The sequence below is a fragment of the Saimiri boliviensis genome, chromosome 4 (assembly GCF_048565385.1).
Source record: "Saimiri boliviensis isolate mSaiBol1 chromosome 4, mSaiBol1.pri, whole genome shotgun sequence".
Classification (NCBI taxonomy): domain Eukaryota; kingdom Metazoa; phylum Chordata; class Mammalia; order Primates; family Cebidae; genus Saimiri; species Saimiri boliviensis.
The window spans coordinates 59,248,049-59,262,119 of NC_133452.1; the positions used below are offsets into that span (position 1 = coordinate 59,248,049).

Here is a 14,071-nt window from a genome sequence, read left to right on the forward strand (position 1 = left end):
TGGTTATTAACCAAGTATTTTTGAGTGCCTACAAGGTGCCAGGAACTGTTCTGGGCCCTGAGGATACAGTCTCTGCCCTTAAGGATCTAACCAACTGGTTGTGAAGGTAGATAACTGGATGTATAATTGTTATTTAGCTTGATGAGCAATAAAAGAGAATTTGTTGTTGAAGCTCACTAGAAGGATTTTTGTTGTCCTCTAAAAAGAATGATGTAAAGTTCTGGACCTCATAGTGGTTTTTAATGGGGGGCCATTTTAGCCAGGTAAGGTTCTGTGCTTTGATGTACTTCTGGGTTACTGGAAGGCCAGCAGGTGGGAGTCACCAGAGATGACATTAAATGTTTCTTAATCAGAATCCTTTACTAACCAATGCTCCCTCCCCTTCTGTATGTAATGCAAAGCTTTATGGTGGCTTTTGTGGTTTATGCCTCATTTAGAACTCATCTTGACGATGAAAGCCTGCAAAACCAGCACAATATCAGAGTCACTCTTACCTAAAACTTCCAGTTAGCAGAAGTGAGTCATAATGGGCAAGGAAAAAAATAAAAGCTCTGAAAGTACTAATGCAAATTCCACCCCCATCCTCTTATGCTGCTTTTTAACATTAAGAAATATACTTCCCCCAAATCTGTGCTGAAGCTTGTACAGCAAGGCCAGCGTCTAATATGTGCATCGTTGACATATGCATTTCTCAATTCAGAAGGAATTTGTCGAACACCTGCTTTGTGGCTGGCGTTGTGCTGGGCCCTGGGATATTAAGCCTCAATAAAACACCCCTCCATACTGGTAAATAGCTAGGGTGCAAGAGAGTTGGGTGTTCTCTAACAGGGGGCAGACAGATGGATGGGGAAAGTTTCCTAGGCTAGAGGATCTTGGGAGCAGAGGCTTAGGGTATAGGACAGCATGGCATGAGATAGCATGGGTGTGGCACCCCTTGACTTGTTCGTTGTGGTCCTGGAGGCATGGTTAGGGCCATGCATTTTTAAATGAAAATCCAGAGGATATGGCGCTTGGGTAGAGTATGCAGAACATCAAGCTCAGTTTAATTAAGTATTTGCTATTATTATTATTTTAGTGTGAAAGACCATGATACAAGGCAGAGTTCTGCAGTCCATGGTACACGATCTGCTGCTAACAAATAGTTAAATCATAAATACAGTGCTCTGTTCTAAGGGAAGTCTCCAGATTCAGCTTTTTATGGCAACCCCCAAACCATATGCCTCCAGGAAGCATGCCTTGCAGTATAAAATTAATCTAAGCAACAGTGGCTGTTTTAAAAAAGAAAATATGTTTTAAACCCTGTTTATCTATCTATCTATCTATCTATCTATCTATCTATCTATCTATCATCTATCTATCTATGTTTCTATCCATCTATCCATCCATACCTGTCTCTCTACCTAGTTATCTACCCATCTGTCAATTTGTAAGAATAACCTAAGAATAAGAACCCATGCTCTGGATATTTGGACTACAACTTTACAACAATAGTATGTGTTGTATTTCCTGCTCCACACACACACCAGGATAAAAACAATAAACATACAATTCTGCCCTTGAGCCTTTCAAAAATAATGGTACTGTATAAACATACAGCATAGAGTTGATTATTCTGTAAACATGCCGAAGATCGTTGAAGTGATTCTTAAGTTCCAAAATTTTCAGGGCTCCCTTTGCCAGATTCTACTTATGGGTTGGCAGAAATGCCATTCAAGCTTTTGGGATCCAAAATGAAATGAAAATAAATTAGATCCCTTTAAGTTAAATAACTAAAAAACATTTCAGAAAATATTTTTTTCCTGGAGTCTGTTTTCCTTTGTCTAGGCCTAATTTGCTTTATTTGGCTAAAATTATAAGGGGAATTAGAGAGACAGAGAACATAATTCGTTGAGTTGGAACTTAGCTAGAAGTTACTGCCCTCGCTTATTTTGCTTATAAGAGAGTTTATTGAAGCCCTGGCCATAAGTCTTAACTAGAAAGTTTGAAAAATCAATAGTTAATTAATTTTTAGGAGCAGAAGTTTATGGAGGACTTTCAGTTGTTTACAAAGCTAATGTTTATCAATGAGATGGTTAACAAATGGTTAAAATCAAATAATTCTTGTGTTTTATTTTTACTTATTTATTTTTTTTTCTGAGCTAAGGAAGGAAGAGGGGATGTTATCAGAGGGAGTGAATGAGAAAGAATGTCTCTTTAATAGGGATATATCTCTCCAAGATGAAATCTGTAGAGTAAGAAGAAATGCTTAAAGTAGACAAAGTGTCATCTTTAATAAAGTAAAACCCTAATTCCTGACTTTAGCAAAGGAGTTACAGCTGGATCTGAAAGTCCTGACTCCCCATCTTCAATGCCTACCTGACTCTCAGAGGCCTCTGGATAATTGTCAGCGCCAACCCCTCAGCCCATTGTTAGGGGTGGATGTCAGAGGGGCCGCTGTTTTCAGTTTAAAGCTCTGGTCCGCCAGGCGCGGTGGCTCAAGCCTGTAATCCCAGCACTTTGGGAGGCCGAGGCGGGTGGATCACGAGGTCAAGAGATCGAGACCATCCTGGTCAACATGGTGAAACCCCGTCTCTACTAAAACTACAAAAAATTAGCTGGGCATGGTGGGGTGTGCCTGTAATCCCAGCTACTCAGGAGGCTGAGGCAGGAGAATTGCCTGAACCCAGGAGGCGGAGGTTGCGGTGAGCCGAGATCGCGCCATTGCACTCCAGCCTGGGTAACAAGAGCGAAACTCCATCTCAAAAAAAAAAAAAAAAAAGAAAAGAAAGAAGCTCTGGTCCAAGTGTAGCCTTTTTTAATTTGCTAAGGCAGAGATGTGACTAGGCTGGAAAATTTCACTGGGGCTTTACAAAAGGCCTCCAGTAAACTCAAAAGGCCATCTGCCTAAAAATCACCCAGGGGAGCTTATTAAAATGCATGTTCTCAGGTATCAACCTGAGAGATTCTGCGTTTGTAGATCTGGAAGGAGGCCCAGGAATCTGCATTTTAAGTACCTCCCAGGTGAGTCTGATGTAGGTGGACCACGCCTTGAGAAATACTGTGGGAAAGGCTAGAGCTAGGTTTTGATGGCATTAGGAAGGAATGATGAGCAAGGACCTGCAACACATCATATCTTGATCTGTCATTATGGAGGTCTTCGGGGACGTGTACACAAAGAACAATAGCAAGTGGGAATCATCATACCACTTTAATAAAAATATCCCAGGAGGCTTCCCCGAAGCAGACAGCTCAGGCTTATAAGGTCCAGGCATTCTTTGGGGGCACACAGAACTGCCCTGGTCTAACTAGCTTCCCACTCGAGGTGGGGCTCAGGAAGCTGCCCATGTTTAAGGCACAGTAATCTGCCCACTAGCAGAACAGGGTCCAATGAACACATTGAGCTCTGACTAACTAGATTAGCAACTTTTCTTCCCTTAGGCGAGTGGGTGGGGAATAGGAGGTGGGCAGGCAGAGACATAATTTCCATTTATCTGTGGGAGAATAGTAGGAGATAAATTATCAAATTAACGTGTTGATGCACCCAGTTAATAAATGTATTCTGTAGCTGTTGCTTGAGAAAAGATTCAATTCCATTTTCTCTGATTATTTTTTCCGTTAAACAGTGGTTGAAGATAGAGAAGTAGAAAAATACTGGATTCGAGGAAAAGATACATAGGGGTTTCACTTTTTCAGCTTTCCTCTGAAAAAAAGGAAATATCCTAGCAGAAGACTCACATTCACTGATAAATAGTGCAGGATGGTATTGCCAGGCCAGCTGTAGGTGATAACAAGAGGAATGCTGATGCTGTATTGGTCAAATAGGCTCCACCTAATATGATCTTCTTAGATTAAAGTTTTGGAAAATCAGTAAAAGGATTGGACAAACTTAGAATATCTTCTTTTCTTTTTTTCTTTTTATTTATTTATTTATTTTTTGAGACAGGGTCTGGTCTTGCTCTGCTGCCCAGGCTGGAATGCAGAGGCACAATCATGACTCACTGCAGCCTCAACCTCCTGACCTCAATCAATCAACCCCCCTGAGTAGCTGGGACTATAGGCACATGGCACCATGCTTGGCTAGTGTTTGTATTTTTTGTAAAGATGAAGTTTTGCCATGTTGCTCAGACTGATATCGAGCTCCTGGGCTCAAGCAATCCCCCTGCCTCGGCCTCTGTTGGGGTTATGGGTGTCTTCTTAAGAAGAAAATTGCTTGCTGTTAATGTTTTCCAATGCATGAAAGCAGTGATTCTCAAAACATTCTTTGCATCTGGAGCAGTCTGTGGTCTATGCTGTGATAGCAAAAGCTGCTGTATTCATGGAGCATCATGATGACTGAGAGTTTTAAGGGATTGGGGGAAAATACTGTTGCTCAGTAAGGTAAATATCTTGGCCACAGAACTTATTTTCCTTATTTTCTTTGGTTTCAACAGCCTGCCTCAGCTGTGCAAAATGTACCAGCCTGAAACGCAAGTCAGAATCCCTTATGAAGTATATTTGCTTTGTGTGCAGTTGAAATTAGAGACTTGCTTCTGTTTGACTTACACACACATTCCCTTCGGTTTTCTTATCTAGTTTTGATGGATGAGTTAAGAAAAGTGCTTCTGTTAGCTCAGGAAGAGCCTCCTGCCTGGGGCTCTTGCCCTTCTTCCCCAGGAGGAAGTTCATTAGAGCAGTGTATCACAAAGAACACTGCCTTATCAGCAGGGACTGCCGATTCATTTCACTTGACCCGTGATCAGCTGTTTGCCCTGGGTGACACCTGCCACCTTTCGGGACCTTAGTGGCCCCACCTTATCTGCCTGAAATAAGGGATAGCTCATCTTGGGAGTATGCTTCTGAGATCTATGCCTATGATTGTGCCCCACACCTTATAGCAGGGACTCTGGGTAACAAAACCTCTATGTATGATGAGCACTGTTCTCTGTGTCTGGATGCATGGTGAGCACAATTCTCTGTATCTGGAATGCCCTTCTTGGTCTGAGCCTCTCAGTTCCTCCTCCAGGACTAGCACCCCTCTACAAAGCCTTCCTGACACCCCCCCCCACCCCCCCGCCTCCCACCTTTTGTTCCTGATTTGTTCTCTCCTGTACACCTGCACATGGCCACAGCAGCTCTTAACTTCCCTCCAAACCTGCATATAGTCTCCATGAGATTACTTGTTATTTGGTAATTGAAATTCCTCCAAACACTTTATAGCAGTCTTGTGGTTCCCTGGGGAGGACAGTAGTTAGCAGTGGTGAAGGATATAACTTTCCTATTATGGTTTTCAGGGATGGGGAAGCAATAAGTCCCTACCTGCTATTTATCATCCAACATTTCAAATTATTCACATTGATTTCCAATCTTTACAGATTGCATGCAATCACATGAATACAGACAGCCTGGCTACTGACTCTAGTCCTACACACAAGCCCTGGTCAGTGTGTCTTGACGACAGGTTCAATTTAGCTCATCAAATCCGCAACAAGCAGTGCCGCCTCTACTCCTTAGGGTGAGTACATTTTTTACAGCAGAAGAAAACACAAACACTCCTTCAGGCAGCCCAGGCCTTTTCAGCAACACGGAGTTAGAAATGGGTGTAGTGTATAACAGGTGCCATTCTTTGCCCCGTCATCATTTCAGGCTGATCCGTCTGTTGTGTAAATGGAGGCACGCACAGATCACTGAGGTCTCCTTGGCCAGAGGCACTTTCCCTCTCATTCTGCTGGTAGCAAGTTGGCAGCCCCCGTTCTCAGCTTACAGATGATCCTCTTGGTGAAACCAGTGATGTCCAGTTAGAATAAGAGCATCCTTAGTATTAAGAGAGAGAAGAATATTACTGAGTGCAGCCAAAAAAAAAAAAAAAAAAAAAAAAAAAAAGAGTATGTTAGATTTTTTTTCTTTTCTTGAGAGAGGATCTCACTCTGTTGCCCAGGCTGGAGTGCAGTGGCAGGATCACGGCTCACTGCAACCCTTGCCTCCCAGGATTAAGTGATCCTCCCACCAGCAGCCTCATGAGTAGCTGGGACCACAGGCACGCACCACCACACCTGGCTAATTTTTTGTATTTCTGGTAGAGACAGGGTTTTGCCATGTTGCCCAGGTTGATCTTGAATACCTGAGCTCAAGCAAGCCACCTGCCTTGGCCTCCCAACGTGCTAGGATTACAGGTGTGAGCCACTGCACCTGGCCGTATGTTAGAAATTTTATGCACAGTTATGATGTATAACTGAAAACAAACAATGGCCATTGTTAGATTTGTATGTTTTATACCAATGATAAATCTACATCTAGTTAAATTTTTAAAAAAAGGACTAAAAGGGAACTCTTATAAAAAACCATGTCATGTTGTCAAAACTGAGAAAAAATGATATCCAGTTATTCAGGTTGAAAATGACCTAGATGTACAAGTAGATTAAGAGAGCTTTTTTGTGAAAGGATGACTACAAAGTAATGGGACTGTTTTGCCAAAATATACCAGTACTTATATAAAAACAGTTCTGAACTTACAAATGATATATGACTCAAAAAAAAAAAAAAAAAAGACAGGAGGAAATTATTTTTGTTTGGAACTCTTTGTAAGGGCAATGTAGATCCTCAGGCTAGACTACTGAAGTCTTTTACAAACAGCGCTGGGGACCCTGATATGATATTGATCGTTTCCATGTCACATGCTTTCTCCTTACCTGTAGGTTTCATCAACTCTAGAGTCTACATTCAGGCCCAGGTACAACAATCACCAGCCAGAATCCTAGGTGGTCAGGGTTAGGGATAGACATCTGGGTGATGTGGGATGTCAAGGTCAAAAGGATGATTATCACTGTCAAACGATAACAAACACGAATTACCAGTCATTGTGGATTTCATTTTTTAAAAAACAAAATAAGAGTTTAAAGATAGGGTTCTCCTATGGGTTAAATGAAGAGCAATGGTGTATGTTGGTGGAGCTTGGCACATACTAGGCACACGATACATATTTGCTGTGTAGAAGATGGCTGGAGAGGAGAGGCCAGGGAGGGAAGCTAGTTATGCTGTGATTAAAGTGTGGAGGGTGTGGATTCGAAGAAGAGATGCTCAGCTAATTGATTAGAACAGAGCTCTCTTTCTGGAAGCCCACCAGCTATGCTTCAAGATTGGAGGAAGGATGGGAAGTTGTGACAGCAGAATTTATTTTATGTCAACATTAAAAATGTCTGAAAGTGGGTCATTAAAAAATTGCATAGTACCACATGCAAGCTGGTCCTATTTTCTTGCTCCAAATTGCCTCTATATTTTGCTGAATGTTTTACGCCCTGTGATAATTTCATTTAAAGGTTATAACTGAGTAAAATAAAACTTAGAGAGGTGTTTTGGGGGAAAGTTTCTAAATTCCTTTTTGCTTTCCTTATACTTCAAAGCTGTTGGATAAGGTAGTTCTGCAGTAAGAGTTCAGATTATTACATGTAAAAAGGTAGTCTCCTATTTTAAAATATTTTTATTGGCATATATTTGTACACATTTATGGGGTACATGTGACATTTTGTTGCATGAGTAGTAATCAAGTCAGGGCATTTAGAGTATCCATCATCTAAAGCATTGATCATTTCTGTATTGGGAGCATTTCTAGTCCTCTCTTCTAGCTATTCTGAAATACAAAATTTATGGTTGTTAACTAGTCGCCCTACTCTACTTTTGAATATTAGAACTTATTCCTTCCACGACAGGAAAATAGGGTCTGGAGGCAGGGAATATAAGGCCAATTCACAGTTCACCTGTGACAGGAAATATCCTCTCCCTAGGGCATACACCAAGTAAATGACTTCGTAACTTTACTTCATTCCTCTTCATTTACATAGGGTGTACACCAGGTAACCAATGGAAACCTCTAGAGGATATTTAAAAGCCCCAAAATTCTGTCACGGGGCCCTTGAGCCCCTGTGCTCAGGCCTGCTCCCACACTGTGGAGTGTACTTTCATTTTCAAGTAATTTCTGCTTTTGTTGCTTCATTCCTTCCTTGCTTTGTTTGTGCGTTTTGTCCAATTCTTCGTTAAAGGCACCAAGAACCTGGACACCCCTGCACCGATAACACTTTTATCTAACTGTATGTTTGTACCCGTTAAACAACCTCTTTTCACTTCCCTCTAAACACCCTTCCCAGCCTCTGATAACCATCATTCTACTCTCTTACCTCCAAGAGATCAACTTTTTAGCTCCAGTGTATGAGTGAGAAGATCCAGTGTTTGTCTTTCTGTGTCTGACTTGTTTCATTTCACATACTGACCTCCAGTTCCAAACATGCTGCAAATGACAGGATTTTATTCTTTTTTGTGGCCAAATAGTATTCCGTTGTGTATATACGCCACATTTTCTTTATTCGTTTATCACTAATGGACACTTAGCTTGACTCCATATCTTCGTTATTGTGAATGGTGCTGCAATTAACATGGGGGTGCAGGCATCCCTTTGATATACTGCTTTCCTTTCCTTTGGATACATACTCAGAAGCGGGATTGCTGGATTGTATGGTAGTCCTATTTTTAGTCTTTTGAGAAATTTCCATACTGCTTTCCATAATGGCTATACTAATTTACATTCCCATAATCAGTGTGTAAAAGTTTCCTTTTCTCCAAATCCTTGCCAGTGTCTGTTATTTTTTGTTGTTTTAATAGTAGCCATTCTAACTGAGATAAGATAATATCTCATTTGTTTTTGATGTACATATTCCTGATGATTACGGAGGCTGAGCAGTTTTTTATATATTTGTTCAAAAGAAATACAGACAAATGGGACTGTATTAAACCAAAAAGATCCTGCACACAAAAGAAAGAGTCAACAGAGTGAAAAGACAACCTGTTAAATGGGAGAAAATATTTGCAAACTATTTATCCATCAAGTGACTAACATCCAGAGTATACATGGAACTCAAACAACTCAGTAGCAAAACAAACAAACAATCAAATAATTTCATGAAAAAGTGGGCAAAGGAAACGAGTAGACATTTCTCAAAAGAAGTTTCTTATTTTCACTTAAATGTTTACTATTAAAAATCAACTTTAGGGCTGGGCACAGTGTCTCATGCCTGTAATTGCAGCACTTTTTGAGGCTGAGGCTGGCAGATCACTTGAGGTTAGGAGTTTGAAACCAGCCTGGCTAACATGGTGAAACCCTGTCTCTACTAAAAATACAAAAATTAGCTGGGAGTGGTGGTGCACGCCTCTGGTCCCACCTACTCAGGAGGCTGAGGCTGGAGAATCACTTGAACCTGGGAGGCAGAGGTTGCAGTGAGCCAAGATTGCACCACTGCACTCCAGGCTGGGTGACAGGGCAAGACTCCGTCTCTTGCCCTGTCAAAAAAAAAAAAAAGAAAGGGAAAGAAAATCAACTTTATAAAGGGCATCTGAATTCCACTGGGAAAAGAAATGAATAGATTACGAGGGCCAATATTTGACTAAAAACATGAAAGCACTTAATTAAAAACTGAAACTAAAGAAAATATTTCTGCTGCCTAAAAAAAGGTACTTTGGGTTGTGGGTAATTATGTTGATTGCACTTACTAAGGCTCCATGACCCAGACAAATATGACCCTGTTCAGGTGAATTGCTTGCCTGGGGCACAAGTAGATAGCTGGCTGACACCACCTCAATTGATACCTAGAGAAGAGAGAGACCCAGACCAGAATCGGTGGTCCTGAAATGAGGAGTGAGAACAGGGAAGGTGGCCCCGGGTTCCTAGCACCAGGGAGTGTCGGAACAGTTTTGAGATAGGCGGGGAGGGCAGGTGGTAAGTGAATTGTGTGGGCCCTGCATTCAGGCAGTACATGCTCCCAGTCGCAGGGCTGCAGCAGCAACGAGAAGGTGCCACTGCTATACCCGGTAATTCCCAGGCAAACCAAAGACAATGGATGCAGCTGCAGCTGGGAATAACTTCCCGGCAGTAGGGAAAGGAGGGCTTTAAGGACACAGGAGTCAGAAGGCAGAGGCTGATGGCCCCACTTTTTGATCTGTCTCATCTCCTTTCCTCCACCCCCAAGAACTGCAGCGGGTGTCACCTCCATCTTCTCTCTGATGGCTGAAGTTTATTTACTAGGAGTCAAAGGTTTTTATTCCACAATTAATGGAAAAGGCATTTGTCTGTGAGAGTACACTCTGTATCATGTTCAGTTGAAAATGAAAATCAGAGCCTTTTCAGTTTTGAAATGAGGTAGACTAGACCAATTAAGATAGGGGAAGGCACTGAAAAGAAAGGTGTATATTATGGAGAAAGGGATAGAGAAGAGGAAAAAGGAGAGGCTGTGGGTTCAGAAGATAGTATCGTCTGCATAATGACTTCAGACAGGGCGTGGCCTGCAAGTCTTTTCTTGTCTGGAGCAGGGAGGGGTGATGGTCTGGGTGGAGGGAGTGTGAGGTTGAGAGTGGTAGATAAAGCAAAGGGGGAAAGTCACCTTTTCTCCTTTTTATGTCAAAGATTGTATTTGGGGGTAGGAGTGGGCATGAGAGGAAAGATTTGAAAAGGGCTGATACATAGGTACGTATTTTTGGTCTCTTTTTTAGTTCTGTAGTAGGTTGTGCCTTTTAGTTTCAAGACATAAATTCTCATTCGAAGATAGTAGATGATTTCATAAGTGACACATGGTTAGATAGCAAGAGCCCATGTTTTATACAGAGAATCTGGGACCTTTGGTTATCATGAGCATTTCCAGAAGAATGAAAGAGCCAAATATTTTCATCTGATAATAGTTTCACACAGCAGGAAGAGGGTTTGTCTAGTGTATGTGAATAAAGAATCAGAAAACCATGGACCTCAAGCTCCCTTTTTGGGTATTTTCCCCCTAGTTACCCTCTCCATTAAAATTTAAAACCATAGATATACTGTGTATCTGTTTAGGTAATATGTGCATATCTGTGCTTTATACATAAAAAGAGGAAAGGGTTGTTTTTTTTTTTTTTTTTCCCCTAAGAATATATTTTACTCCTTTGGGGATGATATTATCTGACACGGTTTGGCTGTGTCCCCACCCAAATCTCATTTTGTAGCTCCCATAATTCCCACATGTTGTGAGAGGGACCTGGTGGGAGATCATTGAATCATGGGGACAAGTCTTTCCCATTCTGTTCTCGTGATAGTGAATAAGTCTCACAAGATCTGATGGTTTTAAAAACAGGAGTCTCCCTAACCAACCTCTTTTCGCCTGCTGCCATCCATGTAAGATGTGACTTGTTCCTCCTTGCCTTCTGCCATGATTCTGAGGCCTCCCCAGTCATGTGTAACTGTGAGTCCAATTAAACCTCTTTCTTTTGTAAATTTCCCAGTCTTGGGTATGTCTTTATCAGCAGCATGAAAACCAATACATTTCCCCTGTTGAGAACATATTTTAGATAAAATGTGACATTTCATGCAAGGTTATTTAGTAAAAATTAGCAATAATAAAGTGTTTTTACCCACTAGTGTGTCATTTATGCTTTAGAAAGCCTATTTCTCCCCCTCTAATAGTTGGCAGCTTGCAGATCTAGATCGTTATTTGGCCAGATTCTGTGGTTCCTGTTGGGATGAAGAGTGGAGGACTGAAACTCCTAGGGAAAACACTAATTGTCTTACCTCTTCTAACTCTTGCCTTCAATGGAAGGGTTAAAAACTTTCCTTGTCTTTGCTCTGAGTTCATTTTATTATTATTTTTTAACCTTTTAAAAAATGCTTGTTAAGATATGTTTCACATGCCACACAATTCATCCTCTTAAAATATACAAGTCTATGGTCTTTTAGTCACTACATTCAATTTTAGAACATTTTCATTACCCCTAAAAAGAAGCTTCTGTACCTAGTCGCAGTCACTCTCAATTTCCCTCCAACCCTCTTCCCTCCATCCCCAGGCCCCCATCCTTAGCCAATCACTATTCTACTTTCTGTCTGTGTAGATTCCCCCATTCTGGACATTTCACATAAATAGAAGCACACAATATGTGTGGTGTTTTGTGAGTGGCTTCTTTCACTTGGCATAACATTTTCAAAGTTCAGCCACATTGCAGCATGTATCAGTACTTCATTCCTTTCTGTGGCTGAATAATCTATTGTATGAATTTTGGTATGGTGATATCACATTTTATTTATTCATTCATCGGTTGATAGACATTTGAGTTGTTTCTGCTTCTTGGTTTTTATGAATAACGTTACTATGAACATTCCTGTACAGTGGTTTTTTTTTTTTTTTTTTTTTTTTTTGGATTCTATTTGGGCTCTAGGGTACATGTGCACATCCTGCATCCTGCAGGATTGTTGCATAGGTACATACATGCAATGGTGGTTTGCTCTCACCACCCCCCCCCAACCGTTGCCTACATCAGGCATTTTTCCTGGTGTTATCTCTCCCCCTCCTTCCCATCCCCCTCCCCACTGTCCCCCACTTCCCCGTCCCTCCACCTCCCCACCTAGCCCTGTGAGTGGCTCTCTTCACTGTGCCCAAGTGTTCTCATTGTTCATCACCTGCCTATGAGTGAAAACATGCAGTGTTTGGTTTTCTGTTCTTGTGTCAGTTTGCTGAGAATGATGGTTTCTACTAGGTTCATCCACGTCTCTACAAAGGACATGAATTCATCATTTTTTATGGCTGCATAGTATTCCATGGGATATACGTACCTTTTTTTTTTTTTTTTTTTTTTTTTTTGTCTAGTCTATCACTGATGGGCATTTTGGGTTGGTTCCAGGTCTTTGCTATCGTAGACAGTGCTGCAGTGAACATACATGTGCATGTGTCTTTATGATAGAACAATTTATAATCCTTTGGGTATGTACTTCGTAATGGGATTGCTGGGTCAAATGGAATTTCTGTTTCTAGTTCGTTAAGGAATTGCCACTGTCTTCCACAATGGTTGAACTAATTTACACTCCCACCAACTGTGTAAAAGTGTTCGTTTTTCTCCACATTCTCTCCAGCATCTGTTGTCTCCAGATTTTTTAATGATTGCCTTTCTAATTGGTGTGAGATGGTATCTCAGTGTAGTTTTGATTTGCATTTCTCTAATGATGAGTGATGAGCATTTTTTCATGTTTGTTGGCTGCATATTTGTCTTCTTTTGAAAAGTGTCTGTTCATATTCTTCGCCCACTGTTGAGTGAGTTTGTTTGTTTGTTTGTTTTTCCTGTAAATCTGCTTTAGTTCTTTGTAGATTCTTTATATTAGCCCTTTGTCTGATGGGTAGATTGCAAAAAATTTTTTGCCATTCTGTTGTTTGCTGGTTTACTCTAATGATTGTTTCTTTTGCTGTGCAGAAGCTCTTAAGTTTAATTAGGTCCCATTTGTCTATTTTGGCTTTTGTTGCCATTGCTTTTAGTGTTTTAGTCATGAAGTCCTTGCTTGTGCCTATGTCCTGAATGGCCTAGGTTTTCTTCTACAGTTTTTATGGTGTTAGTTCTTATGTTTAACTCTTTAATCCATCTGGAGTTAATATTTGTATAAGGTGTAAGGAAAGGGTTTCAGCTTCCTGCATATGGCTAGCCAGTTTTCTCAACACCATTTATTAAACAGGGAATCCTTTCCCCATTGCTTGTTTTTGTCTGTTTTGTCAAAGATCAGATGGTTATAGATGTGTAGCTTCTGAGGCCTCTGTTCTGTTCCATTGGTCTATATTTCTGTTTTGGTACCAGTACCATGCTGTTTTGATTACTGTAGCCTTGTAGCATAGTCTGAAGTCAGGTAGCGTGATGCCTGCAGCTTTGTTCTTTTTCCTTAGGATTGTCTTGATTATACAGGCTCTCTTTTGGTTTCATATGAAGTTTAAAGTGGTTTTCTCCAGTTCTGTGAAGAAGGTCAATGGTAGCTTGATGGGGATAGCATTGAATCTATAAGTTACTTTGGGCAGTATGGCCATTTTCAGAATATTGATTCTTCCTAACCATGAGCATGGAATGTTTTTCCATCTGTTTGTGTCCTCTCTTATTTCCTTGATCAGTGGTTTGTTGTTCATCTTGAAGAGATCTTTTACCTCCTATGTTAGTTGTATTCCTAGGTATTTTATTCTCTTTGTAGCAATTGTAAATGGGCGTTCACTCATGATTTGGCTCTCTGTTTGTCTGTTATTGGTGTATAGAAATGCTTGTGATTTCTGCACATTGATTTTGTATCCTGAGACTTTGCCGAAGT

General features: G+C 40.9%; 1 protein-coding gene across 3 annotated transcripts in view; it reads left to right on the plus strand.

The window, feature by feature from the left end:
• The window catches only part of METTL24 (methyltransferase like 24), a 129,394-nt gene that overhangs the window by 45,428 nt on the left and 69,895 nt on the right, over positions 1-14,071 (plus strand). For 2 of the 3 annotated variants that reach the window (XM_039467692.2, XM_039467693.2), the window contains one exon: positions 5,331-5,470. The exons of the other annotated variant lie outside the window; for it this stretch is intronic. In XM_039467692.2, coding sequence (XP_039323626.1) covers positions 5,331-5,470 — 140 coding nt within the window. The remainder of the gene's footprint in view (positions 1-5,330; positions 5,471-14,071) is intronic. 3 annotated transcript variants of the gene reach the window in all.